At 42.5% G+C, this 19143-nt stretch overlaps 1 protein-coding gene across 2 annotated transcripts in view; it reads left to right on the forward strand.

The window, feature by feature from the left end:
• The window catches only part of ptpn5 (protein tyrosine phosphatase non-receptor type 5), a 189819-nt gene that overhangs the window by 75021 nt on the left and 95655 nt on the right, over positions 1 to 19143 (forward strand). Inside the window, exon 2 of one of the 2 annotated variants that reach the window (XM_063063225.1) lies at positions 18325 to 18522. In XM_063063225.1, the coding sequence (XP_062919295.1) occupies positions 18358 to 18522 (165 nt within the window). In that variant the 5' untranslated portion in view covers positions 18325 to 18357. Of the gene's footprint in view, positions 1 to 18324; positions 18523 to 19143 lie in introns of those variants that run through there. The other variant, XM_063063224.1, reaches the window with a different exon arrangement.

Raw genomic sequence — 19143 nt, forward strand, 5'->3', positions numbered from 1 at the left:
CTTTCTTCCAATCACTGTAAAATTATGTCCATCGCATTAGCCTTTTCCATTCTGGGAAAAAGTCTCTGGCTGTCCATTCAATCTGTCTCTTATCATCTTGTACACCTTTATAGAACCATTGAACCATAGAACCATAGAAACAACAGCACAGAAACAGGCACTTTGGCCCTTCTTGGCTGTGCCGAACCATTTTCTGCCTAGTCCCACTGACCTGCACACGGACCATATCCCTCCATACACCTCCCATCCATGTATCTGTCCAATTTATTCTTAAATGTTAAAAAAGAACCCGCATTTACCACCTCGTCTGGCAGCTCATTCCATACTCACACCACTCTCTGTGTGAAGAAGCCCCCACTAATGTTCCCTTTAAACTTTTCCCCCCTCACCCTCAACCCATGTCCTCTGGTTTTTTTCTCCTCTTGCCTCAGTGGAAAAAGTCTGCTTGCATTCACTCTATCTATACCCATCGTAATTTTATATACCTCTATCAAATCTCCCCTCATTCTTCTACGCTCCAGGGAATAAAGTCCTAACCTATTCAACCTTTCTCTGTAACTGAGTTTCTCAAGTCCCGGCAACATCCTTGTAAACCTTCTCTGCACTCTTTCAACCTTATTTATATCCTTCCTGTAATTTGGTGACCAAAACTGAACACAATACTCCAGATTCGGCCTCACCAATGCCTTTTACAACCTCATCATAACATTCCAGCTCTTATACTCAATACTTCAATTAATAAAGGCCAATGTACCAAAAGCTGTCTTTACGACCCTATCTACCTGTGACGACACTTTTAGGGAATTTTATATCTGTATTCCCAGATCCCTCTGTTCCACTGCACTCCTCAGTGCCTTACCATTAACCCTGTATGTTCTACGTTGGTTTGTCCTTCCAACGTGCAATACCTCACACTTGTCAGTATTAAACTCCATCTGCCATTTTTCAGCCCATTTTTCCATCTGGTCTAAGTCCCTCTGCAGGCTCTGAAAGCCTTCCTCACTGTCTACTACACCTCCAATCTTTGTATCATCAGCAAACTTGCTGATCCAATTTACCACATTATCATCCAGATCATTGATATAGATGACAAATAACAATGGACCCAGCACTGATCCCTGTGGCACACCACTAGTCACAGGCCTCCACTCAGAGAAGCAATTCTCTACCACCACTCTCTGGCTTCTTCCATCGAGCCAATGTCTAATCCAATGTACCACCTCTCCATGTATACCTAGTGACTGAATTTTCCTAACTAACCTCCCATGCGGGACCTTGTCAAAGGCCTTACTGAAGTCCATGTAGACAATATCCCTTCATCCACTTTCCTGGTAACCTCCTCGAAAAACTCCAACAGATTGGTCAAACATGACCTACCACGCACAAAGCCATGTTGACTCTCCCTAATAAGCCCCTGTCTATCCAAATGCTTGTAGATTCTGTCTCTTAGTACTCCCTCCAATAACTTACCTACTACTGACGTTAAACTCACCAGCCTATAATTTCCCAGATTACTTTTCGATCCTTTTTTAAACAACGGAACAACATGAGCCACTCTCCAATCCTCCGGCACTTCACCCGTAGACAGCGACATTTTAAATATTTCAGCCAGGGCCCCCGCAATTTCAACACTAGTCTCCTTCAAGGTCCGAGGGAACACTCTGTCAGGTCCCGGGGATTTATCCACTTTAATTTTCCTCAAGGCAGCAAGCACCTCCTCCTTTTCAATCTGTACAGTTTCCATGGTCTCACTATTTGATTCCCTCAATTCCATAGATTTCATGCTAGCTTCCTTAGTAAATACAGATGCAAAAAACCTATTTAAGAGCTCCCCCATTTCCTTTGGTTCCACACAAAGCCGACCACTCTGATCTTCAAGAGGACCAATTTTATCCCTTACAATCCTTTTGCTCTTAATATACTTGTAAAAGCTCTTTGGATTATCCTTCACCTTGACTGCCAAGGCAACCTCATGTCTTCTTTTTGCCCTCCTGATTTCTTTCTTAAGTATTTTCTTGCACTTCTTATACTCCTCAAGCACCTGATTTACCCCCTGTTTCCTATACATTTCATACAACTCCCTCTTCTTATCAGAGTTGCAATATCCCTTGAGAACCAAGGTTCCTTATTCCTATTCAATTTGCCTTTAATCCTGACAGGAACATACAAACTCTGCACTCTCAAAATTTCCCCTTTGAAGGCTTCCCACCTACCAATCACATCTTTGCCAGAGAACAACCTGTCCCAATCCACGCTTTTTAGATCCTTTCTCATTTCTTCAAATTTGGCCTTCTTCCAGTTCAGAACCTCAACCCTAGGACCAGATCTATCCTTGTCCATGATCATATTGAAACTAATGGTGTTATGATCACTGGAACCAAAGTGCTCCCCTACACAGACTTCTGTCACTTGCCCTAATTCGTTACCTAACAGGAGATCCAATATTGCATCCCCTCTAGTTGGTCCCTCTATATATTGATTTAGAAAACTTTCCTGAACACATTTTACAAACTCTAAACCATCTAGACCCCTAACAGTATGGGAGTCCCAATCAATGTATGGAAAATTAAAATCCCCTACCACCACAACTTTATGTTTCCTGCAGTTGCCTGCTATTTCTCTGCAGATTTACTCTTCCAAGTCTCGTTGACTATTGGGTGGTCTGTAATACAATCCCACTAATGTGGCCATACCTTTCCTGTTTCTCAGCTCCAACCATAAGGACTCAGTAGACAAGCCCTCTAATCTGTCCTGCCTGAGCACTGCTGTAATATTTTCCCTAACAAGCAATGCTACTCCCCCACCTTTCATTCCTCTGCCTCGATCACATCTGAAACATCGGAACCCTGGAATATTAAGCTGCCAGTCCTGCCCCTCCTGTAGCCAAGTTTCACTAATTGCTACAACGTCATAATTCCACGTGTCAATCCACGCCCTCAACTCATCCGCCTTCCCCGTGATACTCCTAGCATTGAAATATATACACCTCAGAAGATTTTTACCACCACTCACAACCTTTCTATCAGCGGATTTGCTTAAACTTTCAATATCATTTATTTTCACCCCAGCCACACTGTCAGCTCTGGCACTCTGGTTCCCATCCCCCCGCAAATCTAGTTTAAAGCCTCCCCAATAGCACTAACAAACCTCCCTGAAAGGATATTGGTCCCCCTGTGGTTCAAGTGTAACCCGTCTCTCTTGTACAGGTCCCACCTGCCCCAGAAGAGGTCCCAATGATCCTGAAATCTGAAACCCTGCCCCCTACACCAGTTCCTCAGCCACTTGTTCCTCCTCCAGAGCATCCTATTCCTACCCTCACTGGCATCTAGCACAGGTAGCAATCCTGAGATTACCACCCTTGAGGTCCTGCTTTTCCACTTCCTACCAAGCTCTCTATACTCACTGTCCAGGACCTCTTCAGTCTTCCTTGCTATGTCATTGGTACCGATGTGCACCACGACATCTGGCTTATCAAGTCACTTCTCATCCTCCTTCACTCGATCAACCCATCTTTGTAAGACATGCCCTCTAGTCCAGGCAGCATCCTGGTAAATCTCCTCTGCGTCCTCTCGAAAGCTTCCACATCGTTCCTATAATGAGGAGAACAGAACCCAACACAACATTTCAAAGTGTGATCTAACCAGGATTTCATAGAGCTTCAGCATTACCTGGTGGCTCTTGCACTCAGTCCCCCTACTCATGAAGGCCAACACACCATATGCCTTTTGAACAATCCTATCAGCTTGGATGGATTTATAGACTTTGATCCCAAGATCCCTCTGTTCCTCCACATTGCTATGAATCCTACCATTAATCATATATTCTGTCTTCAAATTCAACTTTCTGAAGTGGATTATTTCACACTAATCCGGGTTTAACTCCACCTGCCACTTCTCAGCCTAGCTCTGCATCCTGTCAATGTCCAACTGCAACCTACAACAAACTTCACACTTCCCACAACTGCATTAACCCATGTGTCATCTGCAAGCTTCCGAACCCATCTTTCCACTTCTTCATCCAAGTCATTTATAAAAATCACAGAAGGCAGGTATCCCAAAAGAGATCCCTGCCCTGTGGAACTCTACAGGTCATCAACCTCCAAGCAGAATATGCTCCATCTACAACCGTCCTCTGCCTTCTCTGAGCAAACCAATTCTGTACCCACACAATCAAGTTTCCTTGGATTTCTGAATGAGCCTGCAACAGGGAACCTTATCAACCACTTTACTTAAATCCACATACACCACATCCACGGCTCTATCTTCTTCATGTCACTTTCACCACTTTGAGGATGTCACAGCCTCAAATAATTCAGTCTGGCATGTGAGGCATGACCTGCCTCTCAGAAAGCCATGCTGACTATCTCTAATTAGACTATACCTCTTCAAATGCTCCTAAATCCTGTTGCTAAGAATCTTCTCCAATAATTTGCCCACCACAGGCTCATTGCGCTATAATTCCCAGGGTTATCCCTTCACCCTTTCTTGAACAAAGGAATAACTTTGGCCACACTACAATCATCTGGGACTAATCCTGTGGCCAATGAGAATGCAAAGATCATTGCCAAAGGTGCAGCAATCTCTTCCCTCAATCCCCATAGTAACCTGGCCCCAGAAACTTATCTATCCAAATGGCTTTCAAAACATTCAACACATTCTGTTTCTTGACGTTGACATGTTCTAGTTTATTAATCTGTTTTATGCTGTCCTCACAAGCATCAAGGGCCCTCTCGCTACTGAAGCAAAGTATTCATCAATAATCTACCCTACCTCTTCTGACTCTAGAAGCGTGGAACATAGAAACAGAGAAATCCTACAGCACAATACAAGCCCTTCAACCCACAATGCTCTGCCGAACATGCTTTAGAAATTATCTAGGGTTACCCATAGCCCTCTATTTTTCTAAGCTCCATGTACCTATCGAGGAGTCTCTTGAAAGACCCTATCGTATCCACCCCCACCGCCGTTGCCAACAGCCCATTCCACACACTCACCACTCTCTGCATAAAAAACTTACCCCTGACATCTCCTCTGTACCTGCTTCCAAGCACTTTAAAACTGTGCTCTTCTGTGTTAGCCATTTCAGCCCTGGGAAAAAGCCACTGACTATCCACATGATCAATGCCTCTCATCATCTTATACACCTCTATCAGGTCACCTCTCATCCTCCGTCGCTCCAAGGAGAAAAGGCCGAGTTCACTTAAGCTGTTCTCATAAGGTATGCTCCCCAATTCAATCAACATCCTTGTAAATCTCCTCTGCACCCTTTCTATAGCTTCCATATCCTTCCTGCAGTGAGGTGACCAGAACTAAGCACAGTACTCCAAGTGGGGTCTGACTAGGGTACTATATAGCTGCAACATTACCTCTCCACTCTTAAACTTAATCCCATGGCTGATGAAGGCCAATGCACCGTAAGCCTTCTTAACCACAGAGTCAACCTGCGCAGCAGCTTTGAGTGTCCTATGGATTCAGACCCCAAAATCCCTCCACTACCAAGAAACAAATTCCGCAACCCTCCAATCCTCCGGAACCTCTCCCATCCCCATTGATGATGCAAAGATCATTGCCAGAGGCTCAGCAATCTCTTCCCTCACCTCCCACAGTAGCCTGGGGTACATCTCATCTGATCCTGGAGACCTATCCAACTTGATGTTTTCCAAAAGCTCCAGCACATCCTCTTTCTGAATGTCTATATGCTCAAGCTTTTCAATCCACTGTAAGTCATCCCTACAATTGCCAAAGTCCTTTCTCGTGGTGAATACTGAAGCAAAGTATTCATTAAGTATCTCTGCCATCTCCTGCGGTTCCATACATACTTTTCCACTGTCACACTTGATTTGTCCTATTCTCTAATATCTTATCCTCTTGCTCTTCACATACTTGTAGAATGCCTTGGGATTTTCCTTAATCCTGCTCGCCAAGGCCTTCTCATGACACCTTTTGGCTCCTTTCTGCTAGCCTTATAATCTTCTAGATCTCTATCATTGCCTAGTTTTTCGAACCTTTCGTAAGCTTTTCTTTTCTACTTGGCTAGATTTTCAACAGCCTTTGTACACCATGGTTCTTGTACCCCACCATCCTTTCCCTGTCTCATTGGAACGTACCTATGCAGAACACCACATGTTTCATCTTTTAAGCCTGATCAGTCTAGTTTTTCTCCTCACTCTAGGTATTCTCCTGTTCTTTACACATGTGTAGAATCTCTTGGACTTTTCCTTAATCCTACCTGCCAAGTCCTTCTCATGTCCCTTTCTAGCTCTTATGTCTATTCTTCAGCTTCCTTTCTGGTTACCTTGTAACTCTCTAGAGCCCTACCTAATTCTTGTTTCCTAAACCTTAAGTAAGCTTCTTTCTTTTTCTTGACTTGATAATCCACATCTCTTGTCAACCATAGTTCCTTCACCCTACCATCCTATCCCTGCCTCAATGGGACAAACTTATCCAGAACCCCACACAAGTGCTCTCTAACAATCTCCACATTTTCATTGTGCATTTCCCTGAGTACATCCGTTTCCAATTTATGCTCCCATGTTCCTGCCTAATAGCATCATTCCCACACTCCCAACTAAATTCTATTCGCTTCTTCCTCTCTCCAAGGCTATGGTAAATGTCAGAGAGTTGTAGTCTGCTGCCCTATTGAATCTACTCTCTCCACCACTCTCCTCTTCTAAGCCGCAGAGCTAGACTCAGTGCCAGAGACCTGATTGCTTTGGCTTTCCCCAATAGGTCACCCAAAGATTGAAATGCACTGGCCATTCCCCTGCCTAGTTTCCTAACCAATCAAGCTGTAATCTACAAACGTTTGTATGATAAACCTCTTCACTATCAACAGTGTTTCCTAATTTAGTCTTATCTGTACACTTACTGACTGGCCTGTAGTTTCCTACCTTGTCTTTGCCTCTATTCTTAAATAATGGAATGACATTAGGCACTTTTCAGTCTGCAGGAACTTCACCATTGGTTAGTGATGATGTAAATATCCCTGCAAAAGCCCCCACAATTTCTTCTCTAGGTTCTCACAAATCTGAGTTGGCTCTTGGTCAGCCTCTGGGTATTTATTCACCCTATTGCTCTGTAAGGCTACAACTATTTCCTTCCTGGAAAAATGAATGTTCTCCAAAACATCTCGCTTGATTCCCTTTTCTGCTGACCAAGCATGATTTTCTTCTCGGTAGATGCTGTGGAGAAATATTTGTTAAAAATCCCACCAAATTCCCATGACACAAGATATAAGCAGTCCTGCTAATCACTAAGGGGACCATCTCATACTCTTAATATAGCTACAAAACCTCTTTTGATTTTCATTAGCTTATTAGGCATATCCAGCTCATACCCTCTTTTTGTCTCCCAGGTTTCCCTCAAGTGTATTCTAAATCTTTTTAATAATTATCAAGGAATTCATTCATCCCTGATCTACTAAACGCAATGCATGCTTCCTTCTTTCCTTTCCTGACCAGAGCCTCAGCATCTTCCATCATCCAAGGTTTTCTAAACTTGCCAGGTTTACCCTTCACCCTAACAGGAACATGCTGTCCCTGGACTCTTGGTACCCTTGCTCTTAAAAGCCTCCCACTTGCTGCTCATTCCTTTCCCTTCAACAGGCTCACTCAACTGACTTCTGCTAGATCTTGTCTAATTTCCCCCAAAATTAGCCCTGCTCCAGTTTAGGACTTTAACCTGTGGACTGGTCCAATCCTTTCTCATCACTATCTTTAAACTAATAGATTTATTGTCACTAGAGCCAACGTACACCCTGAATGCCATTTCAATTAATTGCCCTGTCTCATTCCAGCACTGCTCCCTCCCAAGGAGGGCCATCTATATATTGACACAGGAAGATTTTCTTACACACATTTGACAAATTCCATCACATCCAGGCCTTGAACACTTTGGGTAACCCAATCAAAACCAGTCAAAATTAAAACCTGCTAATACAACTCTTTTCTTCTTACAACTATAAACAATTTCTCAGCACAGAGGCTCCACAAGTTCACACAGACTATTGGGGAGCGAGGGAGGAGTTCTGTAATGCAGCTCCACTAGAGGGACCCTCCCCTTCTTGTTTCTAAGTTCTAGTCATATGGCCACCCCGGATGATCGCCAAGAAAGTCATCTCTAAGTACTGCTGGCAAGCCCTCTCTTATCAGAAAGGCAGCACCCCTCCTGCTTACATGTATCTTGGTCACACCTGTAGCATCTGCATCCTGGAGCAATGAAATACACTTTCTCAGCCATATTTCTGTTATGGTTATAATATCCCAGTGCCCAGCACCAATCCACAAATGCAGATTCCTTTTACTGTGCTCCCGGCTATCCTGATCACTGAACTTGCTCTCAGTGCTTGCTGCTTTATCCCATAACTTGCTACTACTCAGAGTTCTCCCCACTCCGACTAGTTTAAACCCTCCCATGTAGCACAAGGAGATATCCATGAAATTGGAAGTTTTGTTGCTTACACTCATTACCCGCCCCCACCTGGTTCCATCTGCCCACCACACACGTACACACCTAGCTGGAGTTCTTCACCCATGGTTCACCTTTTCTATCCAATTTGGTTCATTCTGCTCACTGTCTCAGCACTCCCCTCCCCCTCGATCTGCCTGCCATCTCCACACACCCTCCCCTGCCCAAATGATTCCACCTATCACCTATCAGCCTCTGTCTCAGTCCTCTACTCCCCCTCCATCTGCTTTCCATCCCCACACACCCTCCCCTGCCCAAATGATTCCCCCTATCACCCACCAGTCTCTAAGTCATGACCTCCTTGCACTTTTACTTCTTGGCTTTCTCCCTCTGTCCCAATGCAGGATCTGAACCTGAAGCAGATTCTGCTTGATGGCCATGACCTCCTCTTGTGCCACAATAAGGCCACCCTCAGAGTGGAGGAGCACATCTTATATTCCATCTGGGTAGCCTCTAAACTGATGGCATGAATATCGATTTCTCCTTATTCAAAAAAATTCCCTCCTCCTCCCTTCCTCTGTTCCTCACTCTGGCCTTCTACCTCGCCTCACCTGTCTATCACTTCCTCCTAGGTCCCCTCCACCTTCCCTTTCTCCTTTGGTCCACTCTCCTCTCCTATCAGATTCCTTCTTCTCCAGCCCTTTACCTTCCCATCCACCTGGCTTTTTTTCTTCAGTCCTGCCGAAGGGTTTCAGCCCAAAATGTTGACTGTACTCTTTTCCATAGATGTTGCCTGGCCTGCTGAGTTCCTCAAGCATTTTATTTGTGTTGCTTGGATTTCCAGCATCTGCTGATCTTCTCCTGTTTTTGGCTTCACCTATCACCTTCTAGCTAGCCCTCTTCCCCCCTACCATATCCCATCTTTTATTCTGGCATCTTCCTCCTTCCTTTTCATTCCTGAGGAAGGATTTTGGCCCAAATTGTGGATTGTTAATTCACTTCTACAGATGCTGCTTGACCTGCTAAGTTCCTCCAGGATTTAGTGTGTGTGCTTTTGGTTGACCTATTGAGCTCTTCCCATAATTTTATGCTTTTGTGTCTTGAGATCATTTTAGTTAAATGTTTATGCACAATTCATCTTTTAACTATATTCGGCTCACTGCTGCTTCCTACATTTAAATCCATTCCACCTTTATTATGTAGTTGTCTAACTACAGTATTCATATATTCTATCACTTAAAACTGCTAACAAGATTGTTACATGCAAGCATGAACATAGAACAGTATAGCACAGGAAAAGGTCATGCGACCCATGATCTATAAGCTAACTAGGATGCCAACTTAATCTGCACATCTGATTGTACATTGGCTGTATCCCACCCCACCCTCCCATTCCCTGACATTTCATGCGGGTGTCTAAATTACCTTTAGATGTTGCTAATTTATCTGCTTCCACCACTTCCCCTAGCAGCACGTTCCAGGCTCCTATGTAAATGCCTCCTATATCTCCTTTAAACTTTCTCTCTCACACCTGAAACCCATGTCCTCTAGTATTTGACTGACAACCTTGGGAGAAAGACTCTGACTATCTATGCTTCTCATAATTTTATATACTTCTGTCATGTCGCTGAGTCTCCAGTGTTCCAGTAAAAGACAATCTAAGGTTGTCCAATCTCTCCTGTCCATAACACTTCTCAGGCACTCAACATCCGTGACACTTCTCATGCTCTTGATCTCCTTAGTGGCTTTCAATTCCCTGGCCCTGATGGACTCATTTTTGCCATGAACGTCTCCTCCTCCCCTCTTCTATTGCCTGCTCTAGCCCCTTACCTCATCTCATCTGCCCATCACCTCCCCTGGATCCTCTCCTTCTTTTCTTTTTTCCTATTGTCCACTCTCCTCTGCTATCAGATTCCTTCTTCTCCAGCCCTTTAACTTTCCAACCCATTTGGCTTCACCTATCACTTTTTAACTATCCTGCTCCCCCCCCCACACTTTTTTAATTCTGGCATCTTCCCCCTTTCTTTTCAGTCTGATGCGTTGACTATTTATTCCTTTCCATAGATGCTGCCTGACCTGCTGAGTCCCTTCAGCATTTTGTGTGCATTGGCTTCAATCTCTCCCTTTTGCCAATACTGTCTAACCCAGTCAATGTCAAGGTGAACCTATTCTGCACTCTCTCCAGAGCCTCCGCATCCTTCCTGTTCCTTCCAATGTGGCCTAGTTATATTTTATACAGCTGCAGCAACATGACATTCTGATTTTCATAACATTTTCTTCCCTCTAACACTTCTCCAATATTTCCTTATACCTCATTACATTGTTTGTTTAGTTCCTAGTCATGTTTCAGTAATGGCTTTCAAGTTACATCTGTAGAACCAAATTTGTTCTTGAATTTCATTGTAATTGTTTTACAAGTGCTCTGTACTCCTGCCACATTTTTCATTCTTTGATTAATTACTTTAATAGGTTGCAATCTTCTTTTAACTATACTATCTAAGCAAAGTTTCTGAATACTTCTCTATTCCTTTTGTTTCCATTTGTTTTCAAACTACTGGGCTGGATTGGACTGCATGTGATTGTACAACACTGCCTGAAGTTGCTTCCTGCCATCTTGAAGGCACGAGAAAATTGCAGATGCTGGAATCTGGAGTAATCCATCTCCCAGCTTCTGACATCATTCCTGCTGCCATCTTTCATCACCCGTTCATCTCACCCACATCCCACCCCTCTCATCGTACTCCACGTGTCACCTGCCCTTCTTCCCTCCACACTTATATACTGGTTATCTCCCTTCTTTCTTTCAGTGCAGATGAAGGGCTCGACCCAAAATGCTGACTGTCCATTTTCTTTTTTTTTTTGGCGTGTGCCTGCATGTGTGCGGGTCTGTGCATGTGTGTCTGCGCGTCCATGCGTGCGTGTGTGATGATGGATTTTTCGTGGCTTTTTACAAGGCGTAGAGCAAGAGAGAGACTGTGTGGTGTGCTACTCCTCACACAGACATTTTCACAGTATTTTCCCTTTGTTTTACGAGGTCGAGTTGCGGTCTTGACACTCAACCCGGCACAGATGGAAAGCGTGCTTGGGGGCGGACCTGACTAGTTTCGAACCCGGGAATCACCGCTGCCGGGTCTGGCACCGAGGTCATTGCGCCACCAGCTGGGCCAACTGTCCATTTTCTTTACAGATGCTGCCTGACTGGTTGAGTTCCTCAGTGTTATTTTGTGTTGCTCCTGTAATCCAATCTGTCTGTACTAATTTAACTCTGATGCAAACGAATGACTTAGCGGACCCTCAGTAACAGGCTGCCATCCTTAAAGGTGGAATGGGCCATCGACACCTACTAGGTCTTAGTACGAGAGATTTGGAAGCACCACAACAGACCGTCAGAGACATATAAAAACAAGTCAAATTTACAAACAATTCAACAAGGTCAAAATAAAATTAGGGGTAATAAACTGAATCAAAAGCACCTTACAGTCGTACAAGTTAATTATAGCATTAAAATAAGAAAAAGAAAAATAAACAAAACAAAATGTCTGTAGTTTCTGGTGAAACATTTGTTCATCAGTTCCACTGTCAGGGCTCACCCTCAGGGCCTCCAAGTCAGGAATACCTCATTATTTAAATTTTCAGCCTCGCGTTCAGATCTTATCTTGAGATTCATCCTTAATTTTTCTGTAAACCCCTCTAGGCTTACACACTCTTGAAATCTCTTGTGCTTTATCCAACGAAGGGATAGCTAGCTCATTTTCTTTTGCTGTGTCTTTGAGATTCTGTGCATTCTCCATATTCTTACTTAATGTTTCCAGTGTTCGCAGCACTCCGCTTTCAAATATTTATTTCGTGCTGTGGCGATAATAGAACAAGAAATGAAGCTTGTGCAGCCAGTAGACCTGCTACCTCAACTTCACGAGAGACCCGGGTTCAATCCTGACCTTGGGTGCTGTTTGCATGCTCTTCCTATTATCATGTCGATTTCCTCCAGGTGTTCCAGTTTCTTCCCACATTCCAAAGGTAACTGACCACAGTAAAGATCCCTTAGTGTGCACTTGAGTGGTAGGATCTGTGGGAAGCCAATGAGACTGTGAGGTGAATCAAAATGGGATTGTTGTAGGATTAGTTCAAAGTACAGTACATATATGCCACCAAATGATAGTTGGCAAGGTCTTGGTGGGCTGAAGGATTTAACTGCATGCTGTATGACTTGATAACTCAAAGGGTGGCTAACTTTTGTTCACCACCAATGAGTTAGCTGTTAGAAATTTGGGTCTTGGCACTGCACAAAAAATCAGGCACTTGGTGGACTAATTTCTAGGCTTAAATTTATAAAATTTGATTAATTATTAGTAATTTTAAATATTGATTAGCCTACTTGCTGAAATTAATCTATGGAAATTGAAGATAAAAGTATGAAGGTATTGGTATTATTTTCAATGTTGTGTTATAGAACTTTGCAATGAAGAATTAAAAGGTTTGAAGAAAACAATTAGAATAAGAGACTTAAAGTATAGTCAAATTTAGCGCAGCTGAGAATGTTGCACAATGCCCAAGATTATATAATGGTTTGAGGAAGAGTACGGCAAAGGATTAGTTAAAATAAGTCAAAGGAAAATGAACAAAATTTTTAATGCAATTTCTGTGCCTTGTTGTCCAACAAGACATTTGAAATTTCAGTGGTTTGTTGTTTGTGATGTAGCAGGCTCCCAGTCATCTCTGTGAGGAATCATTCATAAGGTCTTCAGACCATCAATACCTAATCAGTGAATAGTTAACAAAGGAACATAAACTCATGGTTAATTCTAAAAGGAAAGGATCAAAGGAGTTAGCGTGCAAGTTTTATTGGAATATCACAATGTTCATGAAGAAATTAGGAAAATATTAAAGAGGCAAAAAAATAGCAGCAACAGTTTTAATCTTTACCAAGTTCTATGATTTTATAGTGTTGTGAAGAGAGAGGAAGGAAATTTGTTGGGAGATGGTCATCACTATGGAGGTTCTATAAGGTTGAAGCAGCTCAATTGTAAAATATCCTAACCCAACCACTAGTCTAACATCAACAAAAAAGCAAAACAGCATTATTAAGAAGGATTCCACACATCTGCAGAAGAGGCCACCATAAATAAATAAAAGTGGCAAACTGCAGATTGTGTGAAAGTGACAGAGTAAAATACATTGTGATAGACTTTTGTTTTTACAAGCTGAACAATAACCTACCTTTATAAATCACAAGCCTGTTTTAGAATCCATCAAGTTTCATGGAATGAAAATCAACCAGGTGCTGTTGGTAAAACCATACATCTCACACACTTAAAATTCACTGGCATAGCAAGTCTAATTTTACTTCTACAACTTAAGTGCTACTCATGCCCAGGGCAAATTGAAAAAAAATTGAATGGAAAGGCTTGCATCAAGGGTGTGCTGATGTTGCATAAACTCAAGGCAATAAAATACAAAGATATCCATTCATGTTATCTTTATTTGCACAAAATAATTAGCAAAGTTTCAGGACTTAATTAATCCAAATGGTTAAAAAAGAATTGACAGGAGGAGGTTAGTCTGGCAGCAACTGTGTCGTTTTACTGGCCAATGCTGAAACTCATACCGTTTCTAACATGTGTAAGTCAAGTAAATGTCAAATTACTTATAAACTTGCTAAACATTTAATTTGTTAAATAATAAAGAAGAGAATAGCAACAGGATGTAAAAGCTGATCAGCAGGTAAATAAATGGGGAACAGAATTTTGTTTTATAAAACAGAAAAAGTGAAAAAGCAAAATAGACTGATTTTTGAATTAGAATAGGATCATTAAAATACATTTTTACTTTCAAAATGAGATAAGGTGATTAACAATTAAAATAAATAAGATATCTTGATTCAAGTACGAGAGTACAATTCTGCAGAGATGTTACAATACACTTATCAAACTCTACCTGTTAAATTGTTTTCAATTGTGACTACAATGCCTTAGATAGGACAGAAGGAGGGAGGACAGGGATAATAAGCATGAATGATGAGAAAACCAGGCAGTGTGACAGAAGAGAACATTTCAGAGGAGATCTGGTTTTATATCCAGAAGTACACAATGAGGGCTTGGCTGCAGGAACCTGAGTAAGGTAAAACATGAGAGGAGCATATCTGCAATAACCCTAATCTTAGAGAAAGCCTCTTCCCTGTTTTCCTCCATCCCTTCACTCTAAGTGCTATCACATCCAATCAAACTAATCTTTGTCCCGCAAAATACATGCTTCATATTTCTTCAGTGCATGTCTGCTTCCTTTTTTCCTTTACCATCTAACACCGCAAATAGAACAGTCTTGAAATGTATTGAGTTTTAGCAACACCTATTTTAACATGCGGGTACTGCTTATGTGGCTCAGTAAATTAATAACTATTACATCATCAATATCTGCTAAGAACATAGAAACCTACAGCTCATTACAGGTCCTTTGGCCCATAATGTTGTGCCAACCATATAACATACTCCAGAAACTACCTAGAAATTTCCCTAGTGCATAGCCCTCGATTTTTCTAAGCTCCATGTACCTATTAAAGAGTCTCTTAAAAGATCCTACTGTATCCGCCTCCACCACTGCTGCTGGCAGTGCATTCCACACACCCACCACTCTGTGTGGAAACCTCACTCTGACATCCCCTCTGTACCTGTTCCCAAGCACCTTAAAACTATCCTCCTCATGCTAAAGCATAGGAAGCCGAGTTATTTCCCAAGGTTTTGCTGTGAACTTTTATTACTGGAGGACAATGTAGTGTAACAGAGGAAGAATGTCTCGGGGATGTTGAGTATAAGGTCCATATAGAACAGGGAAACAATAATGGTGAAATTCACTACTATTTTTAGTATGCCAGTGCCTTTCATCCTTTGAGTAAAGCTATACACAAAATTGAAGACTTCAGAGTTGGCACAAATCTCATGGTCTAGTTGGCAGTAATGATTACTGCAACTACCACTCTGTAAGTTCTTCCAAATTCAATGATAAACAAAACAATGACAGTATCCACCTCCAGCCCAACAACCCTCACACTGAGGCTTTAATTACACTCAATTTGTCATATTGGGTGGTTCGCATCATTCGCTTCCCTGACGCCAAACTCCCAAAACATTCACACCATTCCAAGCTCGGTCACCAGAGGGGTTACCAGGTGGAGAGAAAAAAGATTCAAGGGTGTGCTGAAAGCCCCCCTGAAAGCAACATCACTGCTCTGACCTGGGGACGTCTATTGGGGAAGAGGCATGCAGGAGACCCAGCAGGTATAGATTACATCACAAATGGCCCACTCATCTGCCCCAGTAGTTGTTACTCACCTTTTCTATGGAAGAGCTTGCAATTCCCACACTGGCCTTGTTAGCTACCTCAGAACTGTCCAGAACAAGAATGAATTACCCTTGACTCTTTTGGACTTTCCAAGAGGAAGCTGCAGAGAGGTTATATTGTAGAATTTGGAGTATTAAGCCCCTTTGAGGTAGCAGGGTGAAAATATTCTTTTTCTGAGCCGCACAGTGAAAAGCGATTACTCGAAACAAATGTTCACGAGCTTAAATCTGCTTGAAAATAATTAAAGGAATTAAGATTCACATTTAAGAAGTGCCTTTTAATTGTAATGTGTAAGGCATCCTAACAGTGTTGTTTATTACCTGAGTGCTTTTGGAAGAGGCCAATACTTTGAGTGAAGATACTAGCCCATAGTAATTAAAGGAGAGTTGCAATCTGGCTGGAGAAAATGCTGACTGAAATTCAGAACAAGAAAGGCACAGCTGGAGGAACAATAGTTCCTAGGTTTATAGATACTGTGTAGTAGACCTGTGTAGTGCAGGTAGAAAGAAAATAACTTCTTTCTACAAGGTGACACAACACCCTTAAGAGAGATGTTCAAAAGGCAGGGAAAGCTAGCATAGAAATTAATGTCACAAATTATGCCTAAAGACAATGATTGATGGAGGGAGATGAATAACTGACAGAGGTGGCCAAGGTCAGTGAATGCGGCATCAAATGACATATCCTTACCAAATGCAGCAATATTCTCAGGTAACATACCACAGAGTTGCTGGTGAACGCAGCAGGCCAGGCAGCATCTCTAGGAAGAGGTACAGTCGACATTTCGGGCTGAGACCCTTCGTCAGGACTAACTGAAAGAAGAACTAGTAAGAGATTTGAAAGTGGGAAGGGGAGGGGGAGATCCAAAATGATAGAAGAAGACAGGAGGGGGAGGGATGGAGCCAAGAGCTGGACAGTTGATTGGCAAAAGGGATATGGGACAGGAGGCCCAGGGAGAAGGAGAAGGGGGAGGGGGGGAAAACCCAGAGGATGGGCAAGGGGTATTGTCAGAGGGACAGAGGGAGAAAAAGGAGAGAGAGAAAGAATGTGTACCGGTTGGTGGGTTTTAATTGGTCATTGTAAATTGTCCCATGATTAGGCTAGGGTTAAATTTGGGGTTGCTGGGCATCATGGCTTGAAGGGCTGGAAGGGCCTATTTCATGCTGTATCCCAATTAATAAATAAAGTTAGCACAGCTGGAGGGTAGGGATATCAGTGTATTTATCTTCGCAAGATCCAGGCAGTAAAAAAGGTTTCAGCACACAGTTGATTTCCTCTATCCTAATCCATACAATTTTAATTGAGTACATTCTGTGCATGTGAACATGGCTTGTACTCTGAAGTCAATGGGAGTGCTGTCAGTGGAGAGCCCTCGTTAGTGAGTACTCACTGCTGATTTGCCATGATGGCTCAGATGTGGCAGACGCAGCAGCTTGCTGCAAGTTGAAGCACCATGAATGGAACCAGGGAACTAAATTTCTTCTTCCATTTGCTTCTAATGGAGCAGTGACAGCCGGGGCTTTGGAAATATTTTAAGACAATGCATAATCAGGGCAGCTACCTGTGTTGGGAGAAGGTTTGTGTCCTTACCCTTTCTTCAAAAATGTTCAACTTGTCCATTTGCTGCAGATTCTCTAGTTGTGGGGGGAGGGGCAGTGGGTTTAACATGCTTATCACTGGACAGTATTTGGAATGATTGCAGGGAATGTGGCAATTCAACAGGCAGAAGCAGGAATGTGCAGGTATTTTGTTCCTCAAACCCTTCTGTTACAATGCACTCAGATACTATCATTTAAAATGCTGCTGGAGCTCTTTAAATTACCATTTAAAGAAGTCCTTGCCTGAAAGCTTCCTCAAGATGCCGTGCAGTCGGAAGCCTGTGCAGCATTAGCAATGTATGCAGGTGTCAAACGTCAAGAGTAAATCACAATGCGAGGGCAGTCAAACCAAATCCTCGGTACATTCGAAATATTGACACAGTTAGTAACATCGTGTTTAGGATTATGTTACCTTCTCTTGATTTCTATTGTTTGCTCTCCCCTCTCTCTCGCTCTCTCTCTCTCTCTCTTTCTCTCTCTCTCTCTCTCTTTCTCTCTCTCTCTCTCTCTTTTCATGAATGTTTCTGTCTTCCTTTCTGCTTATGGTTGATTCCTTGCTTTTGTACAAATCTGACATTCCCTAGGTTGATATTTTAACATCTGCCTTTGCTTTGAATGCCTCTGTAGGTATTTTGCTTTCCCTCTCTCAATATCTCTCACTCATCTTTTTCTCTACAATCTCCATCATTTCTACTCATCACTGGCTGTCTGCCTTTACCTTGGTGTAAAATTTTCCATTACTCCTCAATTGCGTAGTCCTCCCACTCATGTGTGGGTTCATTTTTTTTGTCTCCAAAGGAAGCAGCAGCAGCAGTCAATAAATTAAACATGACAATTGAACACAGCCTTGCATCTGTTACTTGGGACTGAGCCATCACTAACAGCCGTAAAGAACGAGCCATCACATCGAGTGTGGGAGCAGCTGGCCACTCTGGATGAATCCTGATTAACTTCTGACTTCAAAGTCCTCTTCTTCATGTTTGCAGGTCCTCCTGAAGCACGGCTAGAAAAGAAGGCTGATGAGGGCTCAGAGTCACTGCAGCCCCCAGGAAGAAGTAATGGACAACCCAGAAAAATCCCAGAGTTCCTTGCAGCTTAGAAAGGAAAATCGGTGGAGTTGGATGAGGAGAGTCTGCCTGAGAGTGAGCTTCACTGTTCTCTTCTGTGTAATGTTCCAGATTCTGGTAAGGCTTTGGGCAGGAATAATGTTCAAAGAATTTACTGTCACAACGCATGATGCCAGATACAGCTGTCAGATTGATATTACTATGTCAGTAATAAACCCATGGTGTCGTGCACTGTTTGAAGGTGAAAGGTGAAAGGTGGTGGGGCAGGAGGGTTGGGGTTGAATATAAGTACAGTTCAGTGGTTCATATTGATTACATTTCTGAAATATCTCATACCTTACATGGATTACAGGCAGTAGGGCAGTATCCTGGATGCTGCATTGTTGCTTGGCAACCTTTATGAAGGCCATGATATTCAAAGCAAGCAGCCTTAAAAAAAAATTCTGGAGAACTGATCACAGGCATATAGCACTAAAATCACAGGAATGGATGATATTCACTGACAAAGGTGTAGAAACGCAGCAGCCCATTGAGAATAACAATGACTTTAATAAATATGAAGAATTAATGTATAAATAACATTTAGAATTGCTGCAACCACTAATAGTGAGCTAAGGACAAATCTGATTTCATTAATAAGATATAGCTCGAGTTACTGGGAATGAGCAGAAATGATACCAACAGCCAATAAAAGAAAAAGCCCCATAGAGAGAGAATAGGTTTCATAATTATTACAAA

This window comes from Mobula hypostoma, chromosome 11, assembly GCF_963921235.1.
Source record: "Mobula hypostoma chromosome 11, sMobHyp1.1, whole genome shotgun sequence".
NCBI classification, from domain to species: domain Eukaryota; kingdom Metazoa; phylum Chordata; class Chondrichthyes; order Myliobatiformes; family Myliobatidae; genus Mobula; species Mobula hypostoma.